Below are 23,504 nucleotides of genomic sequence, written 5' to 3' on the forward strand. Positions count from 1 at the left end.
GATGCGTCGGCTTGCCACATCTGCTGGATTCGGTGGTACTGGATAGTCCGTGGATACTTTATACGTACACTCATCGATGTAAAATCAACGTGAAGAGATGCAGATGAATAGCAGCTTGGTATCCATCCCCTGTTATTTAATAGCCCTTGGAAGCGCCAACGGACTGACAGGAACAGGGGTGGATACCATATTAGCAGAATAGTTTTTTACTCAGATATACAACTAATTTACTGGCCTATTATATCAGATCTCGAAGGATGATCCTTTGCCTAGACTTTCAACATGCATGACCTAGATATTTCTCTGTAGCTGAGTATGGTAGATGCTCATATTGTAAAGAGATTCTGTACATTTGAATTTTCCACTTTCGTATCAACAGACTACATATACTTCTACATCACTTATGGGCAAGTCAAACGGTGCGCATGCGAGAAAGCTCTGCTCAGTAAGTGAGTAGGTTCGTTTTAGGTGCATGCAACGCTCGGTAGCGTCTCAACCCTAGGACTGTTTTCTCGCTGCCACATATAAGACTAGGTTTCTCCAAACGTGCCAACTTGACTTTCAGTTTCCTCTCAGGTTATCACAAACCTATTCTCCAAGCAGAGGTTTTGGTTGGTTCCACGCACGTGCTTCCCATCTGGACAACCCTCCCCATCTGTCACTTTGGATGTTCTGAGTGTCAAACGAACAGCTCACCGGGTCTAACCTTGCTGCATTCATGGCATTCTCGTATATTTTACCTCAGCGTTGTTTAGTCATTGAGCATTAGACCCGGCTTGCTACAGTATAAGGATGAGCGATGTTTAGGATAAACAAGGTCATGGAGAGATTATGTTAGGTTTGATGAATAGATGCATGCCACACTCAACCACTACTTCACTTGGGCAAGACTGACCACTAGTTCATAATCAGCAGTGGTGCCATCTTCAGCCACGCTTTCCACTGGCCCACGCCACGACCTAGCCTCGTCAGTGCAGGCTGACAGTTGTATACGAATACCTACCCCTCCAGAACAGTCATGGAACAACCCTACTCACGGGGCTGAAAGACCACTGTTGGCAGATCTTGATTCTCATCAGGACAAATAGTCGTTCTCAACAGTCTTAGTTTTGACAGGGTGGATAATAAAGGTGACATCTAAATGCTGTCTTCGTCCGTAACATTAACCGTGGCCTAATACCCATCACATTGATAAAACATTTCCGAGGTTTAAAGAACCACTATGGCGTTCTGAAACTAGCTAATGTGCATTTATATGTAAACCCTTAAGTGCTTTTTATCGTGTATACCCATGCATTGTAAATATCCAAGGCTCGAGTTGTGGCTATCGCACTAAGGCACTTTCGCTCATTAACATGCGATGTCACACGGCTATATCTATGAATCTAATTCCTGCATGTGCCACATCCACAGGTGGTCTCTGTGGTGCGCGTGTGTAGCCTCTCTAATGTGCGAGCTTTAAAGAATGTGGTATTCAGACAGGCGACTTGATATTATGGTGATATCATGTTATAGTGTTAACTTGACTATGAATCTGATAAAGACTGGGAAATACAACATGAAGCTAGCTGCACACCGACCGGTTCGACCTTCACTCGATATTGTCCGACTCAGCAGAATTCCTGTACCGTTTGGCGTCCCGCCCGTGGGAAAGCCTGAACAGTTGGGCTCCATGATTGGCACGTGCAATTGGGATTTCCCTCCCACTTCCAGCCTCCCTTCAATCTCCTACGCAGGGGTGAGTTAAACCAGATGGCAGCCTGTCCCTGGACCAGCGCTTGATAGATCAGTTACGTAATCGAAGATGAAGTTGATATCCGTCGTGCACGTGTGGATGCCCGGTTTAGAAATACCGAATGTAGCGAAAGAAACTTTTACTCCCTGGGTTCAGAAATAAGTAAAAAAAAAAATCTTTGGAAGAGGAAACATTGTTACAGATGTTCATATCATTTTGCCCCCTAAAACGAAATATGGTACCACCTAGGCAAGTCTAAATAAAGGCTATTCATTCATGCATTCATTCAAATCTGGATTTCAGTAGAATCTAATTAAGTAGAACGTTAACATTATCCATCCTGAGCTAGGCTATCAATTGGGTTTGTTTCTGTAAGAGTAACAACCTACAACTGCACATGGAATATTTTGCAAAAGTGTATGACTTTCAATGAATAAAGTATGCTGAAGTATGGTTGTAAAATATCTGAAGCTGTTTCTGTTCACGCCGTTCTGACTGTGCGGAATGGCTGCGCCCTCACGTTCGCCACATGCCGACACTTTTTGGGTCGACCTGTAGGAGGGACCATTTGTGTATATAAACAACGCAAACATTTAACATCTGTTCTGCTCACCTTTGGTGGGTAAATCACACCCGTCCATCCCATTCGTTTACCAACAATCATTCAATGTTCGTTAGTCTGTCATCTGCAATAGGGATCGTCCATTCCTATCGTAGAAGGACAGAAAAAATACTAGTACACAGCATTGCCCACCCAATATTTCCAGATGCCAATTTTAACTTTGAATTGATTTATTGTTTGGGATCGCTTTGTTACTAGGTAAATTATAATTGCTTCCGTTTGTGTTCTTGAAGTTTTAACGCTATATATGCCGTGGTTCTCCCGGACTGCCCATGGTGCTCTCGGGACAAGGGCTTACGTGAGGTAAAACCTGGCGTCCCCGGCATGTGATTCTCATCAGTGCGAGGTCCGTACAGTGTCTCAGTAGATAAGAAGTGGCATAATGACTCGAATGTGTGTCGCCACAGCCTCGGGAACATGTCATTGGAAATGCACCGTGCTGTCAATCAGAGCAACACGAACCGTATGGAAGTAATCAGCTACATACAAGGAAAAGTAACAGTGACGTAATGTGGCGTCCGTACAGTAAAATCTATCTACACTTTCGTTTTTCATTACCAAAATTCCCGACTGCAAAACAAGGCAACGTTTTTATTAGTCTTTTGGAAAAGGCTCTTCTTGTGGTTTCCCCTGCGACCGAATTTGGAAGTGATTTCACAGTTTTAACTTTTCTCGATATCAATGTAAATATATTCTATACCGAGCCTTTTTCGTCAAAGAGGCAAGAAACATTTTGTGACACTCAGTAACCAGTATGCATCCATTTCTTCGATCAACTATGTATCTATAATTGGTAATGTTTTGTATCAAGTATTTGAATTTGATTAAATTCAGTACATATATGTTGTTGTATCTAACTGCATATTTGTATGATTCTAGACCATTACGGTTTTCGACAGTGTCAAAGTAATAGGTAGGGTATGGTCATTATTTATGTTTATGACCAAATGAAATAAGGCCCTGTCATCTTGAAGAATATGCACATGACAAACGTGTTTAGGAACGGCATTAGAAGAAAGCTTCTTTGGTCAATTTCCTCAATTTTCGATTTTCCTCTCGGCCTTCACATCCATACCATGCTGTGCAGACTAGAGGAAACTGTTGATGATGTCAAAGTGCAGCACATGGCCTTTGCCTCTGTTTCCCCTGCCGGACGGGTCAGTTTGTCACACTGTTTTTGGCTGGACGCCACGAACGGCAACTGGCGACATTCCACAAACTACAACCTACTGGGTAACAAATTATGTTTAAGCTCGCTGAATTATTATCATTTCCTGAAGGGATTTTGAAGATCGCATCCTGCCCATTTACTGAATCATTCGAACTATCTCTCAAGGATCGGGAGAAGGAGAAGGAGAAGAGAAAGAGGAGGAGGAAGAGGTGTGGGAGGAGGAGGAATGAAGTGATTAAAGGAGTAGAAGGCATTAAGAATAGGATAGCCTGGATCCATGTAGTGTATAACTGCACCATGTAGCACAATTTAGGCTTATCCTCTTGCCATCACATCCAGTGATGATAGAACATCTCTACAACGCTGTATTATGCGTGTGGCAAGGATCCTCAGGTAACGACCATGCTGGTGCTTTTCTGGTACAGCCAGAGTGGACCGTTACCATTAGGCTAACTAATGAATGATTGCTGTATATAACGTGTTTGTAAAGTTTTCAAGTGTTTACCAGGCAAACGATTATCTCATCCTGCCTGGCTTTAATCCAGAGACCGCGAACTTAGAAAGTTCGGAACCTCAACTGCAAGTTTGTCAAGTGTACCTAAGAGGCAGACTAACTTGCTAACGAGGTTGGACAACGTTCTTTGTCTATCACGTGCTGATTTGTAGATGGTGCTGGATCACAGTGATTTACACACGTGTTGGTGCCTACAGATTCCTGAGGGACTGAGGCAGAGTCGTAGCGGCCAAAGTCTGAGAACTTCCGATGAGAGGGTCGGCTTGAAGTGGTCGGGTGGCCAGGACAAGTGGCCGTTGTTAACGTGGTTGATTGACAAGGCATTATATCGTACGGCAAGATAACGTATTTGTCCACTTTAGCTCTGCTGGCCAGAGGCCAAATGGCCCCAGAACAATACCTCTTTTATTCAATGCCGTTACTGTTGTGTCGCTACCAAAGGTCGTCGTGCGGTGATGATATCGTGCGTGAAGACGTGGCAGTGGTTAGGGTTAGGCAATATGGCGAGGGAGGATTGTACATATTCTAAACAATGGATTTGCATTGATGTAATTAGCTGTAAATGATCAAATTTTGGCTCCCCTGGCGACTGTCTATGGAACTTCCGACTTTGATACTCCGTGTTCTATGTCTTCTTCTAGAACTGCACTCAGGCTAGCGATGACTCGGGTGGGATTTTGTATTTTTTACCTGTCGATTATGGCATTCTGATGAAAGTTATGAATACACATTTATTTATTTATTTATTTATTGCTCTTAAAAACAGTTTGGTGGTACCTTCAGTCTCTGAAAGACTGATTTCCAAGGTAGCCCAACAGAACATACACATTGGACAACATGGAATGTTAAACTTTTGATTGAAAGGCAAGGTTGTTGCATTTCTTTTTTGTAGTTTATCGAGTGTTTAACTCATTTCTCTGATCAAGAAATGAATTTGGTCCATTTCATACTGCAGGTATGAACTGGACCAAATAACTGGGGTGGTTTCTTTAACATGTGGTTTATGACACGACAGGTCTTGTATGAACCGATTTATAGATGCCTCATTGACCATACAGATACTACATCAGTAACGTCTGTGCGTATCTGTGAAAACGGCGCAAATTAACAGCTAGATCTTTGTGTGTAGAACCACAGAGATACGGTGTTAATAATAGTATATCATATTGCTCACACTCGTGAGTGCTAATACTATAGTAATAGGTTAACCGACATCCCCTTCTTCATCGTTCCTGTCGCAAATGATTTCAACATGTTTTTGTTTTGCTACTGCAGCGCGTGGGATGCAGCGACCCTAGATAAGCGTTTGGCACCTTGAGAGAAACAGAGGGACTGGCTGAGGGCCAGAGGTAACACTAGTAAATCATGGAACAGAGCTGGAACGTTTATCTTCTGGCCTGTTTTACGTATTCTGCCCCAGGGTGCCCCAGATTTGCCAAGATTCACGTGGCTGAGCGGCGCGTGTCCCGGATACATGTACACCCCGCCCCTTCTGATCTTGTCATTCTAATCATATCGCACATATTACGAGACGAAATTTTCTCCATATTTATGTGTGTTTGTTTACACTGTGTCACTTGACGTAACTCCAAATGACAGCCAGCCAAATATAGACGTTTGCCAACTTGTACTGTTCAGTTGTGTCAAAGAAATAAGAAATCTGTGTTGCATTAGAGATGTACATGTGTACCAGTATCAACGGATTGAACCAACATTCGACAAATGAAAATCAATTCATTTGGTTCTAGTCACCCCACTCACCAACTAACAATTAAAACAAGAATTCGGAGACCTCATACATACATAAAAATATTTGAGCCTTTGTAATTTTTCATCCTTTTTGGATTTTTCTCATTGATCATGGAAATGTGATGATTACATTTAGAATTATCTATTCTATATATGGTTTCTTCAACTCAAATTACATATATTGTGTAAAAATCCATATACATATAAAAATCCTATCCTCTGGCAAGGTTCTGTTCCAACATTTCATTAGCAATTAAGCAAATGACCACTACATCAGCATAATATACGCATAGTGATGTGAACCTTTAATCAAATTACACATGCCACAAATATGACATGCCATTCTAATTTCATTTACCAATAAGGAATCATGGCGCATGGCATTGTGCACAAATTAGTTGTGTATTTGCATAATTAGTATCTGTTTATTTTCCACTTGCAATAGATTACATACATTACATGCATCAAATCCTATTGTGAACAACAAATCAATTTTTTTAAATTTCTACATTGATTATGCAAATTAAGTCTTCATTTACATAATTTATATCTGATTGTATACGTCTCTGTCTAAGCTAGTTATATGCCAAAAGTCATGAAATTTCGTTGTTCGATTTTTGATTTATCGGTTTTGAAAGATTTCGCCGGAAACACTCCTGGAGTTCAGGGGACAGGACTTGTTCCTGACATGAAAAGCTGTCAGCCACTAAAAAAATCATGACCATAGCATGACCAGGACAAAAGATACAAAAAAATTGGAGTTGAAGCTGCAGTCCCAAGGTCAGCCTCCAGGAGGCCCAAATTTGACCCTGGCCTGTGTCTTTCTAAGACCTACCAGCATACCAACTATCTTCACAATTTATAAAGGCGTTCTGATGTTATGATGACTACAAATGTGTGGAAATACACACACACACACACACACACACACACACACACACACACACACACACAGACAGACAGACCATGTACATGTAGGTGATGATAAGATGATTCATAAACCTTTCTCATCAACTGTGTAACTTCAGCGTCTGATTTTTAATTCCTTCGTTAGCGTTTAATTATGCCAACCATCTAATTATTTCAACCATCACTGTCAAGCTCTTCTTGAATTATTGTTGTCTCAAACAGCCCTTGCAGTTCAAACAGCCCCCTTCTCGAGCCCAAGAGCTGTCTACCTGTCAAAAACCAAGCCTATACCTGTACCATATCCAGAACACGAGAAATCGGAAACATATCGAAACCGTCCTACTGCAGTAGTTTAGAAAGCCGATAGGGGCCCCATGTGAATAATCATTTCTTCATTTTAACAACTACCAACAACTCAAATATCATAAAGATCCATTCACATCTTCTCCAATTATATATGCTGTTCACCAACACACGAAGTACAAACATTGATCCGAAAACATAACCTTCTTGGCGAAGAAAAAAAAACAAAAGGTTTGTTTATTTCCTACGTCAAGAAACGATTGATGTACTGACCAACAGTTCCGGGAAAACATCCCCATCCCGTACCCTAGAGTTGACCTTTCTCGCATCTCTGTCAACGAGGTCAAAGACCGGTAGCACGTTATGTTATAATGCCCGGTTTCCGCTTCTATTCCCGGTTTGGCTGGTCTGGGGAATTGGTTGGTATACATGGCACCAAAGTACTTGTTTTGTCGGCAGATTCCGGTAGTATGATCACCGGTCAGACCGACACAAAGATGCCCATTGTAATGTTTTGTACGCTCTGCCATTGCAAATTAGCCATTGACATCTGAAACTAGTGCTGAGACCGACGTTGATATCCAAAATTCTTTGTATGGGACCAGGTATGGTGGAATTTCGGTGCAAGGTGATGACAGTACAGCAAAAACAAACGTGAAAAATGCCATCACGATTGAATGCAAGACTTGTGTTGACATTTTGTGCGTTTCATTCTCTCTCCCTCCACAATAATCGGTACGCCCTTGATCCATGTCTTCTAGGAAACTGCCATTGGATCCAAAACAAGCACGAAAACATTAAACTTGACCTCGTTTCCGCTCTGTGTGTGACAAACTTCTAGGTTAAAATAACGCAGTTGTTTTTCTCAGCATGGGACAAATCTGCCCTGAGAAAGTAACGCAAGGACAACAGATACCCTCTGAGACTGAGGGGCGGAAGACAGGATTGCAGTGCCAACAGAAGCGCCTTATACATCTGTCGTTAGAACTATGACATTAACAGGTGGCTCTGCACCTGCCAACCTCACGCACATCGAACTCGTTGCACCGCAGGATTCGAAATACTTTTTCTCAGTTTAGTTAGCCAAAAAGTAGGTGGCTCATCAACAGTTCAGGTTGCCGTCAACATCCGCTGTTAGCGGCAAGCCGTAAGTCAGGCCACCTGTAAAGGTATCGCTCACATGCTGGCCGAGGCAGGGCCCTGGAATTATAAAAAGTTTGCTTTGCACGCCGGCAACCTGGTGTCTCCAATAAGTCTCGCAAAGAAAATATGATTTACCCGACGAGAGTGCGAAAGTGGGTATTTCGAACCCTGCACCTGTATAATCAAACTAGCACTGCCCGATAACACTGGTTTTGAGGTTAGTTGTTAGCTCATTTCCCCTCAGTGTTTGTTCTGATAGACGCACTTAACCTCCACATCACCGCAAACAAGACCAGCGTCCTGTTTACTAACTTCTCCTGGGAAGAAAAACAGAGGTGACTGAACCTAAACACGATAAGGAAGATTAATTTACCTCCTCGAATTCCAAGAAAGCCGCAGGATGTTTTCGTCGATGACGCATCGGTTACGACATGTGAAAAAATGACACCACCGAACTTGAAAGTCATAATGCAAGAAAGGAAAGAGGAAATTGAATTAGACTAATGATTTAAAAGTAGACCTGGCCATGAGTCAACATCAACAGACAACATCTTGTCTTGCTTCAAGTTTTTGTAATCATCAGTTCAATCAGATTATTAGTAGGCCGATATATTTTCAACCAAAGCATCATCCGTTTGTCAAATGCTAGACAACAATACACTGATAAACCATAGTATGTACATGAAGGATGTCAACCGACGAAATGACTGGATGGCGAGGCTTTCTTACTTCCGGTCAGATTGGCAAGTTGACAGCCAAACGTCCCGTATAAGAAAGTTGACATGTGCTAGCTGCTGGCGATGTTGTTGCCAGGATCAAAACAAACACATGCGTCAACACTCCGCGAGAAAGTGCTCCGTGGGAGCGCCGTGGTCAGGCGAACCCAAACAACCTTTGCCCGGCAGGCTCGGGGGAGAACATGTTGGTAAACATTCGTTCCCGGTGTGTTTGGGAGGCTGCGATTCTCAAGGTCGCACTTCCCCCACATAAGATACACTGTGATTCACTCAGAGTTGGTTCTGTCGTGATACAAGGGATCAGAACAGCTAACCGTGGCTCTTTTTTTTTGTAAAATGTATCAAAACCCTTCGTGCCGTGTAATTCTTTGAGTACGCCACAGACCCGTTATGTAACTTAACATTACTATGTAACTAATCGATTTTGGGGAATGTAAGAGGTTGGCAAGCACAAATACAGAGCAGTGAATTTGTGTTGTTTAGGACAGACAGACAGACGACATGACACGACATTTAAAGAAACAGTTAGGACAGCAAAAAAGAAATTGCAGATTCATGAGTACTGACTCATGAGTATCATATATTGATTTGTCATACCAAAACTATAATATGTCCACGTAGTTCACGTATCAACAATACATTGCTGTGATTTTTATGTTTATGGACGCTTTCCGCAGAGGGAGGGGTGACATTCTCTTCTACAGAACAAACGATACAAACCCAGACGTTGTGCTGCAGTACCAAGGGAAGCCGATAGAACTAGAAGGCCCAAAATCGACATTGACCTTTGTCTTCCCAAGAGATACCCTTATATCAAATACCATCACAATCCATCCTCAGCCTTCCTGACTTCTGCTGACCAATGCGGGAACACAAACAGACAAATAACAAAAGGTTCCTCAATTTTCACGGAGGTATCATACACAAGCCGTTACATGATCTAACATTAGGCGTCGGGTGGTGTAGTGGTTAGAGCAATCGACTGTGAACCGGGAGACCCGGGTTCGATTCCGAGTCATACCCGGGACATGTCTGAACATGCGCCCCGACGTTGTGCCCTTGGGAAAGGCACTTTACACGAATTTCCTCACTCCACCCAGGTGTGAATGGGTACCTAACTTCGGTTGGGGAAAGTCGTATTGAGGTCACCTGGCGCCGAATTATGGCTGCCGTATAGACCCTTGCGACAGTTTCACAAATATTTGTGGAACAACTATGTGTATTATTTGATTGTTGTGATTTGTCTTGATTATTATGGAATACCCTGCATCAATTCAGCCGAATAAAGGCTGCGACTGCACGGGTACTGTTTGGACAATAAAAACCATTTATTATTATTATTATTAGAGTGTTTTCAAAGTCCAGTGCATACCCTTCTCCTCTCTTTTGTGGCATATCCGTCTCCTTTCCCAAATATTCACACTCAATCCTGTTGGGCCTTACTAAGAATTAAGCAAGCATAGTAGAATGCCTGACGACAGATGTCTATGGGTTCTGCTTCAACACTGTGAACACAACACTCTTTTCGCAATTGTCATTTTCAATTTAGTAAATAGTTCCACCAGCTTAACGTTTCTATTACAATCTTTTTTTATTCATATATCAAAAACAATAAACATACAATGTAGTGAACCATCCCTTCCATAATACTAATCATAATGATGAAATAATAACAATAATAATACAACTCATATCTGATCATGATAATAACTCTATTACAAACTTACCACTTCAAATTATTTCAATTGAAGAAAATGGTGTCCATCATCACCATGGTCATCAGAAAGGTAGTATCATGGGATGATGATGGTTCTGATGATGATCGTATGGTGACGATGCCAGTACGCATCTAACCACGTTCTAAGGTGGTTGACCTTCTCGACGTTGTTGACCCAGGGATCACCAGGACTTCATGACGCTCCTGTAGCTGGTAAGCTCTCGCGTCAACTTAAAGTCATCCAAACAAAGTTGAAGTCCTTCCTACTGATGATTAATCCGACAAGGCTGCTCTAAAGTATAGATAACAAAAAGCAGAGGTATGCTCCCTGTTACGCAAGAACGTTTGATGCTAAATTTAGACCATTCCTCCACAGGATGTCGTGTAATGGCCAAACTTGAAACAACTGTTAGGAGTTTGGATAAGACCTGCCTCAGGTGCCTGTTCTTCATTGTCCTGTTTTTACACCGTATCCACAGCATGGCCGCACTGACCAAGTCAGGAAATGTTGCTTTGGCAACAGCATCTCTAGGGTCTAACTATGTAACAAACTCAAAGCTCAGCTCAGCTTTAAATTTCTTAACAAATATTATAATGAGTTTTGATATATATTTAACAATTGAATCGCCTGGTTAGCTGCAGACGTTGGCCCCTCTTCACAAAGAATTGGGCGGCCATGCTGACCTGGCGATCGACATTGAGCAAAAAGGACAGAAACCTCTTCCAGAATTCTTACATTCTATTCTAACGTCTATCAGGTGATGGGTATGCTTGGGACCTGTCCATGATTTTCGATTGTTCAGTTATTTATAAAGTCCCAGTTATAATAATATATCTAACATGGTGCCACTCAAACTTCAGCTGGTATGTGACAAAAATGAATTACGAAGAGAGTTTAGAGTAGGAATAATACGGTAAGCATGCATGTGTGTGCTTTAAAGCAAGCTATTTAACATATCATGCAATAGGCCATTGAAGAAACAGGGCGAAAGGTTGGGTAGCTAGGGGACGGGAACTCCCAAATCAACCATCACTAGTCAGTCTCTGGACGGACATTACATAATCGTAATTCTCTGCATTTGTCCCTGGCGCCACTGTCGTGACATGATGGATTTCTCTCTCTGATGGGGAGTGACATGTAGCCGGTGGACACAGCATGGTGCTGCAGCGATACCACAGGACGTCAGGGGGGATGCCATGCACAGTGGCGGGACGATACCGCAAACACAGCGCCGAGACCAACTCATCTGTCACAAACGTCAATCAAAACACCGGGAGTCCCAGGGGAGTCCTTGACTTCCTCATATATCCTTGGCAGTTACTCTCTGGACGTGAATGCGGGTCACGTGAGCCAGCACATAGCAACATTTCTCTCAGCAGATCGCATCTTGTGTCGCCGCGGTGACGGCACGCCAGCTGGAACCGAGTCATCCCGTCTGACGAAGTTGCTCGACCTGTTCGTGCCAATGAATATTATATATTTCACTTGCCTGTTACGCCACATGCAACACGATACTATCAAAGATACGACAATGTTTCAGGTGACTCATCTCAGCAGCCTCGTCCATCAATCCCATCACCAACATGTCTCTCACCGGCGCGCTGTTAAAATGGGGCGGGGACCGTGACAGAGCAGGAAAAATTTGAAAAAAAATAGCTTCTCGTCAGATTTCATTATTAGCTTGATGAACGGAACCTTAAGCTTATCTATTGATGAAGCAGTGTATTTCATTGCAGTCGAGTGCTGATATCGAGAACCTTAGGCAGTCAAGTTAAACAGCAATGACATGTTGAAGACCATTAAATTTCACAGTAGCTATTGCCAATTGCTTTGGGCCCAATATTGATCAATCCATATGGCTGCAGGCGGACGAACGAGCAACTGTTATATAAATTTCTTTATTTGAGCCTTACATTTTGTCACGATTGAGTCTTCTCTACCCCCATCATGATACCAGGTGTCAGCGTTTTATCATTATCTGTCATTCGCTGATCACGCGTCGATCACATGCACTACTATACATGTTCTTCACCCCCGTTAGATCAAGGCTGGCAAACTCTCGCAAACGAAGAAGGCGGGAAAACCAATGATTCCGAGTGCTTTTCAGAGGATAACTGTGATAGAAGCAGACGATAGTTGCATCACGTTGGTAAATTTATGGCAGACCAAAAATGGTTCACCGAAGGGAGGCTTCGATTTTCACTTTGTAATATTGCCAGCCGACGAGGGAAAATAAACCCGAATGATTTGGATTAACCTTTGTTATTCATGACCTTTGAACATTATTGCTTTTCTGCTGCCCTCTGTGATCATAACGATTGTACTTGGCGGCGCATGTCTATTCAGTCAACGAAAGTTCTCTTCGCTAGAATGGTTTTTACATTAAACCAGTGGCGCTGTATGGCTGCCTGTTTTCAGCTCAATGTTGCTCCATGTACTTGCATGCATGATTTCCTGTACCTCGCTTTCGCTATAAGTAGGTTGTATGCTTTACATTACATGGAATGTAATCATTTACATTGAAATTTCTCCTATTTATAGCCGAATGGTGACCTTAATAACTGGGGGAAACGCTACAGTGATCATAAATGTAACCCGCAACCCCCCTGCCCATTTGATTATTTCTAACATGTCAGTCAAACCGTAAATCAGGACTGGCTGTGCTATTACGTAATGAGGAACGCCACTGTATGTTGTACAGTTCCATGTGTCACCTGTTGGTCCATGTATCTCCTTGGTCCTCGAGCTCAGAAGAAGACAGGGTAACATAATAGTATTTGTTAACACGTTAGCTCCTAGTACGCTAGACTTAAGAAAACGATGATTATATATTCGCCCTCCAACTTCACTGCACGCATTACGCCACCCAAAGCAAACGTATACAATAGTATGATATATATGATAGTATATATGATAGTATACCGTCGCGTCCCGTACCACTGGGAGTACTTTCGTGCATTTTCTGAAATCTGCCCCACTGATTTCCTCTTGCGAGACTATGTGCGCCATGTTGACGTTCTAGCGGACGTGACAAGATATTGATGGGCATTTATGTAAACTGAACAGGTGCACCACGACACTGACTCTGTGCCAACACATATTTGCCCTCTGAGGCTCCAGCCTACATCTTAGGACAAACCTTTGTAAAGCCTGTCGCCCTGCGTTTAGGTGGACGCCCACCATCATAACGTTACACATGTAGCACTCATGCAAGACGTCCGACTTAGCAAATGGTTTGTATTTAATTTTATTACTGACGTTGTTAGACTTTGAAAAACTTGAAATACTGAAAACGACAAATTCCAAATAAATTGACACGGTAGGGTTCACATTAGGAGTAACGTTAACAAATTACGAATAACGAATGTATGAAGTATATAGAGCTAAAGGATAAGCTTATCAACATATCAGTGGCGAATTCACAGAGGTCGAGTGAATGGAAAATAGTATATATTTCCTGTCACTAAAGTTTTTGAGATTTTTTGAGGTTGTTTACTCTGACCACCAAAATATTACCAATGTCTAAACTAAGGCTAGAGAGTCATTTTTTGGCAGAGAGTCAGACCACTGAATTCTTCCTCGCGTATTTATAGGTCGGTACAGCGATCGCGTTTGCACATACCGCGTGTATCATATTTTATGCACAAAGGTCTGCGACCTCACATCGATCAACTGCCCCCCTCCCACAAATTAGACAAACCATCGTCACAGTGAGTAGACATGGTTCGATTTTAAACAGCTGTAAAAAAAGTTAGTAACTTTTGCACTTTGCAACTTCTTTTATTACGTGAGTGACTGGCTTGGAATTCAATTCAGATACGTTTTGAATTTATGATTTGCCTTGGGCTTGACTTTATTTTCTTGATTTGTCCGAGCAGATTGAGCTTAACTCCCTGATCTGGTCTGAATTTTGCTGCTGAGTGCCAGCTGACACTGAGGACGTGTGTGATGTCTCATGGACACGAGAACACGATTTAGAGCGAGGTGAAAATTACGCCTGAGCCCCACATCTGGTCGAACTCACGCCGGGACACAGCCACACGACCCAGCTTTCTGCACAAGCCGGGCAAACTCTGCCATTCTTATAAACCTGCCGTTAGGGTGCTTTTTCTGCCTGTGTAAAAAAAATCGCTGTTTGTTTTTCGTAGTGTAAAAATGAGGAAAATAGCAATGACTTGAATCTCCACAATTATGGTTGCATAGCGTCACTCGCCTTGGTCAGGACATGCACATTGAATACTCCTTAGCCCCCCCCCTCCCATCTGGTTGTGTAAATGACTCTGAAACATAAGGGGAAAAGAAATCACCGAATAACTTAAATTATCGGTCCCGTCTATCGGCATCCCGGCAATTTCCCATCGTAAACTTGTGACGTGTGTCCCTGATCACCAAATAGTCTGCTCATAGGTCAGGTCACAGCTTAGTTCAATTTCTCCAAGGCACAAATTCTCAAGGAAAACTATTACCAAACCAGCGACCATAGTTTATGTACATGATTGGTCGGTCAATCAAGCTTGAAACCGCTGTAATATTGTTTATCAATTATAGTCTATGATTATGATTATGTGAATGCTATGGTTCTTAGCGTCTGCATCAACACTGTCTAAAGCCCTTGCCCGACATCGGGATTAGCTAGGTCGGGGCCCTTGTAGGGGTCAATTATGACTCAAATTTAACTCAACTTTGATTCGATTCATATAGAAAGGTAGGCATGGCGGAAATCTGGTCAGATTGCTCCCGAACGTCAGCCAACCTTGGTCGGCTGGTGTTCGGGAGAAGGTTCTGAATGTGTGACAGGGGCTTCATGTAGATGTGTAGATCAATGGTTTGGCGCCTGTGCATCAGGGTTTATTTTGCTACTTCATAAGATAAAATTTGTATCAGTAGATTCGTGCAACTTTGAATGACTAAACACCTGTTAATTTCAGATTATGATTTATGCGGACTGCAGTTGGCCAGTACTGTATGTAGAATATGTTTGTCACTTGAGGGTTAAGAATTGCCATTCCATGTTTATTTTGAAAGAAATATTCGGCAGACACACACATACTGTACGGACCAATTGGAAATTGGACCCAACTCAAGCCAGTTACTCAAGCCAGTTACGTTTTGGAGTCTGTAGACATGTGGACCCTGATTTGTCAGTAGTGTATGTTTATGGCGACTAGTTTGGGGTGCAATACGTGAGGTAGTGTGGGTCACACCCCTTGGTCCCCCGCTCGTTCTGACCAGCTCTTTGCCCCAAGTCTGGGTCAGTTTGGTGCGAACATAAAACAATATTGGGCACCACCACCGTAAACGTAAACTGGGTCGGGAAGTTCCACAGATTTTTTCAGCTGACTAATAACGTAAATCTATCTGGGCATCCTTTTCATCCTGTATCAAATGCTGAAGTTAACGACGTCAATTCAGGTCACAGATACGCTACGTTTTCATTTCTCTGTTGTTTACTAAGTACGACATAATGGGACTGTACGTGGTGGGGTGTGATGGGATGAGTAATTTGTCAGTGTTACGCACTAATGAAAACTTCAATACAGATTTCCCCTGACCGACTTTTCGTTTCTGCAGGATCCGTTTGACTACAAGTACTTTAACCAAGTGTCTGTACGAATACCAGTTTAAAGCTTAGAAATGAAAATAATCTTGTGGCATATAAAAAAGAGATACACTAGTATACAAGTAAAAAGTTGAGCCTCCTACAATAACGACAAATGGTACATGGTGAGTTTTATTGAACAAATCTCCAACATAATATCCAACACAGCAGGTACAGGCCACTTGCACTTTTCGTAAGTTATGTCTGACGACAGATCACGTGTTTTGGGTGTGATGGGCTGTATGGAGCACGCCGACAGAACGTATTGCGCCTGCGCGAAATCATGGTTTCTAATGGACGTTTGGACGATGTTACATTAGAATTTTTTACGCCGTATATCTTTTTCCAACACACCATTTGAAAACTACAGAGAGGATATCATCCTTGAATACATGAGCGTTAGTTTAAACGACAAGTTCTGTAGAAGTGCCATGGACATTAATTTCCAGATTTCCCGCAGGCGCATCACGCTCTGTCGATCGCGACGGGATGAGTTGGGGTGGAGAAAGTGAGGTTATGATGTGGGAACGTTTTGAAAGCTTCTAAAGGATGTCAATAAAGCAAACATGGATCAGAATGTAATCTTATCAGCCACTGCATATACAGAGGCACCAAATGAGTCAGCTTTTCGTCTGAAAACCTCTTCATTTCTAGCCGGGCTATGAATGTACTTATTGACAGCCTCTTGTTTGCCTAAAGTAGACCTTACTGTGTATTCGTCGACCCCTAGAAACTGCTGACTATTACATAGTCAGGGTGGTGCGTGGCCAACGCAAACAAACGTTCGTCTTGAACAAACGACTGAGCTAATCAGCGGCCAAACTCCGTCCCAACATTGCTGCGGTGATTGACAGATCTATGTACTGAACGTTAGGCAAGAAATCCACTCCACACAGACTTATCAAACATAAAGTTCATTCTCTTTTGTATTCATCACAAATTTTGCCATCTCCTGATTAAGTCAATACACATGGATTTCTGTGTAAGTGAAGAACTTCTTCACGTTTTCAATCAGACAAATATTAAGAAGCAGGTGTAGTTATCTCACCAGGCTGTACATAGGTAACCTTCGCTAGCAGTGACAGAAGAGTGTCTAAGACGACATAGCAATGTGGTAACTAGGTTTCCAAACTATTCATATATGTATAGATATATATATAGATAGGTACACGTCGATATACACAAAGGAACCGGCTAGACAATGTCCTTCATTTCACACAAATACGTTCTTCGTATTCCAAACATTTCAAATTAACCTTACAGCAACAAAACTATTTCAAGCTTGGCGGTGTTTTTTCGTAACCCTGAGATCAATCAATTAATGGGCTATCTCGGCGTCTTGCTTGGTCAAAGTTCGCTTATCAGAAAACACTGATTTTCCGTACGTTCAATCGTCAAGACTTCTAATCCTTCTTATTGTAGCTTGAATTCATAGTATATAGTTGCCGAAAGATATAAATAGTTTTATAAAGTAGTCAGTCTGTTAGCACCTTTTCTGTGGGAAGTAAGTAGCGATATAGTGCAGAAGAGACATTGCGATCCAGTAAACCTCATTCATCGTCTTCGTTATTACACCAGTGGCAATTGCAAGCGCATCTGATATACGCACGCCAGGCCACATTGATTTACAGAAACTTTATCCCAACTCGTTGGGTTAGCCCTTTTGTTCCTGAGTCTAAGACAACAACATCAAGGAAAAAAAATCAAAATGTGTATACAAGTCTCGTTCACCCTTTCGCCACATCTGAACAAATAAAAAGCACTAATCTTTGAAAAAAAGTCTTCCTCGTATCTTGTCTATTCTACTTTTACATGGATTGAAGGTGGGCAGTGCAGTGGTCATCAACGATTCCTTGAACTAGCCTGGCAACGGTCACGTGACGTTGTCCTACCATCGAGCGTCCTGCATGGCGGGAGCCGGGCGCGACAAGACGTAGTCCCTGCCGAAATGTCACACTTATCTTTCACTGACCTTTTCTTTAGTGTCCCATTGTCCTTCAACAACCGAGTCGCGTCTTGTACGCAACACGCATGCACCATCTCCGTTTAAGGCGGTGCATCACGAGGACATATAGTTTAATCAAAATACTTCAGCTTCAACCTCTTCTTTTATACACAAAGTCCGACGGGTTCAATCAAATGCGACGCTACCAAATTTTCATACGGGCTCTGTCTGTGTACAGGATACATCTTGGGTCGCCTTCTACGTACGGTGTGTTGGGCAAGTCCTTGCCGAACTTGTCTACACACCAGCACACTCCAGTTGACAGGTTACACTGTAGAAAAACAAAGATACACTACATTATCATTAAGGCAAGGATGCAAGGATCAACGGACCATGAATAATAGATTATCAAAATGCAATGTGAAATGTGCAATGGGACCAGATTTAAGACAGCTATATGTACAAGGCAAAGTGAGTGAGTGACTGTATAATGACGCACTGTTTACCTGTTTTGCTCTGTAGTAACCATCGAAGTCGCAAGCAGGGATGTAGCCACTGGTTCCTCCTTTGGCTCTCCTTTGTTCAATGATTTGTCTCTGGACAGTTTTACAAGGAGCCTGGAACACAAGGACATCGCCTTTAGACCTACGTACTTAATGAATCACTAGTAGGTGCATCAAAGTGAGGTATCACAAGCTGAATACAGCTCTACAAAGTTACGACCGGAAAAGTTTCTGGGTCTGTTATTGTAAATATTCAGCTACAATCACAATGCTTATGGCTACGACGGTCAGGAAGAATGAAATATGGATGTGATCCAATGCCAGATTTTACTCGACGGGCTTAAATCACTTCCTAAATAGACGAACTGGGCTCACCTCTGTTGGCTTCTGTGCTGCTGTAACTTCTGGTGCCTCTGTCGGAACCCTCCCTCTGTGACGGTAGTGCCTGAGATCTTTGTAAAGCCTCGGGTTGGACCGGTTTCTCTCGCGGGCTGCCTCCTGTCGGTTCCTTCTCTCGAAGGACAGACCCATGATTCCCTCAGAGAACTTCTTTGCTGCCATCTTTGCCTTGTGCTGTCGTTCTCTTTTGTACATCGCTTCCAGCTGTTTCTTCCATTTGATGAGTTTGTCTCTGTGGTGGTGGGACCGGCGTGGTGGTTTGGTAGGGGCGACAGTGGTGGTCGTCGGGGCGTTGGTTGTCTCTGGGGCTGGCGTCGGGATTTCTTCGGCCTCTGCATAAGACGGGAAGGAATTGAAAAATCGGTATTAATGTGTTGTATTAATGCCCATTCCTCTCCTGTCCTGCCAGTGGCAGGCAGGCAAATGTCGTTGTTGTTATTGGCAAGGGACCGGTCCCCCGTGAAGAAAAATTAATCACGGAGACGCCGAACTAGAGTTCAAGCAAACATTGCTTCACGGCCCAGGCACATCGATAAAGTGCGTGTTACGCACTGCCTGTTATGAGGTATCTAATCTTTCTCTACCTCTCAGTTAGATACAACAAAACTGCGTGCCACCAGAGGGTGCTGACGTCATTCAGGAAACTTCAGAGGTGTGCCTGGCATTTTTGTTGGTTTATCTTTGCAGAAATCGTAAGCGCTGTAAAAGAGCCTATTCACACCTCGTCCCGTCGGAAGTCAGGTGACAGGAGCCACTCCGCGTCCTGACGTCAGAACTGGAAGTGCAAACGCGAGACTGACATTTTTTCCAGTTAATCGTGGCAGGAATCGCAAAGCGCGCTGGAAGCACTGAACTCTTGAGGACAACGAGGCTGTTGTTTGCTACTACATTCAAAAGATTTTAGTGTCTGCAGACATTGCGGTTTTAGCTCCATGCTTGCCGCCCATGGCAGTTTTACTGGGATGTTTGCGAAAAGTTTGAGCAGAACATGAGCGGTTGCCTGTCAGCAGCCTGAGCAAGACAGGCTACCATGCAGTATCAAGGACGCTTATCTCACCTACGTGCACATTTAGAGGTTTAAATCATAGTGCTAACGCGTACATTATACCCACACGAGTGCACATGACAACGATAAAACCTATGATAAGAGGAGAAACGGCTCCAGAGAGGACCAAGTAGCGCCACCATTTAAGCCAGGCTCCATCTGGTTTGTGTATTCAGGCGACCGCAAATATGCCTTGTTAAGTGGGCTTTTCTGGGCTCTCCGGTCACTGGAAGTCAACTTTGGCTTGGTTAACTTTCTCCATTCGGCAGGCTACGTTCTCGATTCGATCATTGTAACGTCTTACTTAAACGTGAGCTTAAAGAACGTGGACGGTAACGAGGAAGGAATGTGTCGCTGGTGGGGTATTGGGAAGGCGGGGAAACACTGGAGACATTATTTCTAACCATCTTATCGGACGATGTTGCACCTGTGGCGATGTTGGCGAGTCGATCTGAGGGCACACTTTGCGCACACACCCCTGATCCGCTCCGATGCCATACCGCTCCTCAAGGCTTTACGGAAAGGCGGAGTCAGCTGTCAAGAGCTTTATCTGATCTATGGACGGTTCAGCAACGTGCCTGCGTAGTCGAGTACTCCTTGTCGCCTCTAAGAACGAGACAATAAGTTGAGGGACGTTTTTGACAGGAGATAAACCTTGCAGCCTCCTCAATTGGCGCCAATGGCAGATTTCATCACACAACACAATGGGGTAGAGTAAACCAGCAGCGGTCGAAAAGAATAGTCCGTTTATTTTTCAAATCAGCTTATCGGAGAAAACCGCTTTTCGTTGACAAAGCTCTAGCACTCCTGTCGATCAAAGCTCACACACCAATGCATTTTATGTTTGAAAGTCACTAAAATTTTCTCACCCACCGACGAAATGACAAGAAGCTCGGAGAATTTCAACCATGTTTTTCGCGTGCAGGCATAAGGCCAGTTTGGAAGAAACGGGTGTGCCGAATTTTTAGAATGGCCACGAAGAATTGTGCGAAGCATAGCTCTGCTATCCATCACCTCAGGGGTCCTCATTGGGGTTTCACGCGCTTACTTATTAACACTGACCATAATTACGTCTCCGTTACCAGTTTATTCGTGTTTGCCCGCCAGCTGGTACTGTTGGCCATGCCCTATCGCTAGTGTACCGCACCCTGCACATAAAAACTGCTGGCAATCTCATTTGTATCCCCATGCTTAATACAATGTATAAGGGTAAATATATGTGCGTCAATATCGATAAACCTAAAAGGACACTGCACTTGGTTTGGCAGGTTTACTCTTTTTTTTTTCAAACATGACTATGGCCTCGGACTGATGATTCATTAGAATAGCAGCTAAAAGAGGAGGCTTTGTTCAGGGAATAAGACAGAGCAGCAAGAATAGAACATGGAGCAGCTACAATCCCATTTCCGGCTCGAAAGCAGAGAAACTGTAGCGATTAACAGTCTGTACAACATAGGGCATCCCTGCTCTTTGCCCGACTATGCCATACGCTATGTCAGCCGGAACCACGGTGTAACGTTACAAGCCACTTGTCCGCTAAGAATCTATATTATGCCAGCTCCGTCGTACGACTGGGCATGTGGGCAACCGCAATCACATGTTCTGTATTACGTGCCACGAAACCTAAACAAACTCTGTCAGTGAACACCCTTTTGGCTAACCATCTCCCGCTCACGGGCGTTTGCCTTGTGGCACGCCTAATATTGGATACATGGGTTCCTGCCCGGAGCTAACAGTCACGCTCCCGGGAGTGTTGGTTACCGATGACCACGCGCTAAGCGTAGGAGTTTAAACTGAGGGGCGGAGACAATGTGGTTATGTGTAGGGAGCGCTTAGTGCATTTTCCTCGGGAGCCCCCTTGCCCTGACCTTGGTTTGGGGATACATCGGAATTCATTCGCAAAATTACTGGACGAACATGAATGCTCGTCCTTTGAAGGAAAAACACATCGACAGAGTTGGCCGTTAACCACGTCAGTCCCGTCACATCCCGTTACCTGCCGTCAGCCTCGTAAGTTTTACGAAAATTAATGTAAAATCGTTTGTACAGAATTTATTTGAGCCAAAAAGTGACTTGTAATGCAACACGACTCAGAGCTTTGCGGTGTATGGACAACTCACCACAAGTTGTGGACCTTGGACGACCTGACCAGTTTAAGTTAATATATTATGTGAACAGAGAGCCTAAGTACTTTGATGATGAAGTGTAGTGAATAAAAGTAACAAAATGTTACAGAAGGTAAGAAAAATAAAACGTTGGTGCTTACCCTCGAATGTTTTGTTCGTCGTGCAGACGCCACGTCCGAGAAGCAGCTCCCGGAAGGGGGACTTGCTTTTCGGCTGCGGGAGACACCGCAGTCCGCTACCGCATCGCTCGGTGTAGACCCCGCAGTTCTCCCCCTCCATGCGGGCGCAGGTCTTGCAGCATCCACAGCCGGGAGCGTCCACCACTTCGACGCAGCCGACGGGCTCGACACATTGGGCCAGCAGCTCTTCTTCGCACGGTTGGCATGGCAGGAACACTCCGCCGGCCACAGCTAGCGACACTACCAACACGACAGCGGCTAACGGCACCATGCTCCTGGGCAACATTTCTGAGTGAGTAAGAATTACAAGTCAGCACAGAACGTAGGAGCGACTCTTCTGCACAACCTTCCGGTAGCTTGCCTCGACCAACAATGACCTAGTTTTACCTGATCCCTCAAGCTGGTATTCCCTGCCTGAGCTGATCAGTATTCGCTCCAACACTGCGCACTGCGATGTCCGTCCTGTCCTCTTATTGGTCGGCGGAGTGTGGCCCCATACCATGAATATGCTAATGACCTTGCGTGCTTAGCCTCACGGGACAGGATCCACTGGCTGCGCGGGAGCACGGATATCGCTACTGATCACTACTTTCACCCGGCTACTCATATTCCCGGGACCATCTATGGATTCTTTATGCCTCAGTTATGACTGAAACCCAAAGACCTCTGAAATGAAGACAAAATATTTTCAGATTATCCTAAAATAGTGAAATATCAGCGCATGTTGTCGATAACCTAGAAGGTGGTAGCGCGTCTGGCTCCAACTCTTATCTTGGTCCGTCGGTTTGCTCTGCCCTCGTACACGTTCTTCCACATCGTCTTCAAATTTTCTCGATTCCTTCTTCCTCCCCAGGGAGCGATAAGCGACCTTATCTGTTCCCGTCGTCGGTTTATCGCCACTCTTGCCTTGGATCGCATTTTTCCCCGAATGGCAATGTTTGACTGACTGAATCGTTTGTTTGGAAAAAAAGGGGGCAATTTGTAGCGTCTTCTTAGTCAGCATATAACGGGATTTTCTTCCTAAGACTACCTCCTGTCAAGAGCAATCTATTGTATTTATATCACTTGGTTGTCATGGTTCCTAACATTCTTACTGAGATATCTCTG

General features: G+C 43.6%; 1 protein-coding gene across 1 annotated transcript; it reads right to left on the reverse strand.

Annotated features, from left to right (window-relative positions):
* Window positions 1–16,313: 16,313 nt before the first annotated feature.
* On the reverse strand, window positions 16,314–22,851 carry LOC109469832 (insulin-like growth factor-binding protein 5). Its single transcript, XM_019768556.1, has 4 exons — window positions 22,359–22,851; window positions 19,024–19,379; window positions 18,652–18,762; window positions 16,314–18,476 (listed from the first exon to the last, which is right to left on the reverse strand). Exons 1-4 carry the CDS (start codon window positions 22,681–22,683, stop codon window positions 18,348–18,350), a joined length of 921 nt encoding a protein of 306 aa, XP_019624115.1. The 5' UTR covers window positions 22,684–22,851; the 3' UTR covers window positions 16,314–18,347.
* Window positions 22,852–23,504: the final 653 nt, after the last annotated feature.

The sequence above is a fragment of the Branchiostoma belcheri genome, unplaced genomic scaffold (assembly GCF_001625305.1).
Source record: "Branchiostoma belcheri isolate BF01 breed outbred unplaced genomic scaffold, Haploidv18h27 scaffold21, whole genome shotgun sequence".
NCBI lineage: Eukaryota > Metazoa > Chordata > Leptocardii > Amphioxiformes > Branchiostomatidae > Branchiostoma > Branchiostoma belcheri.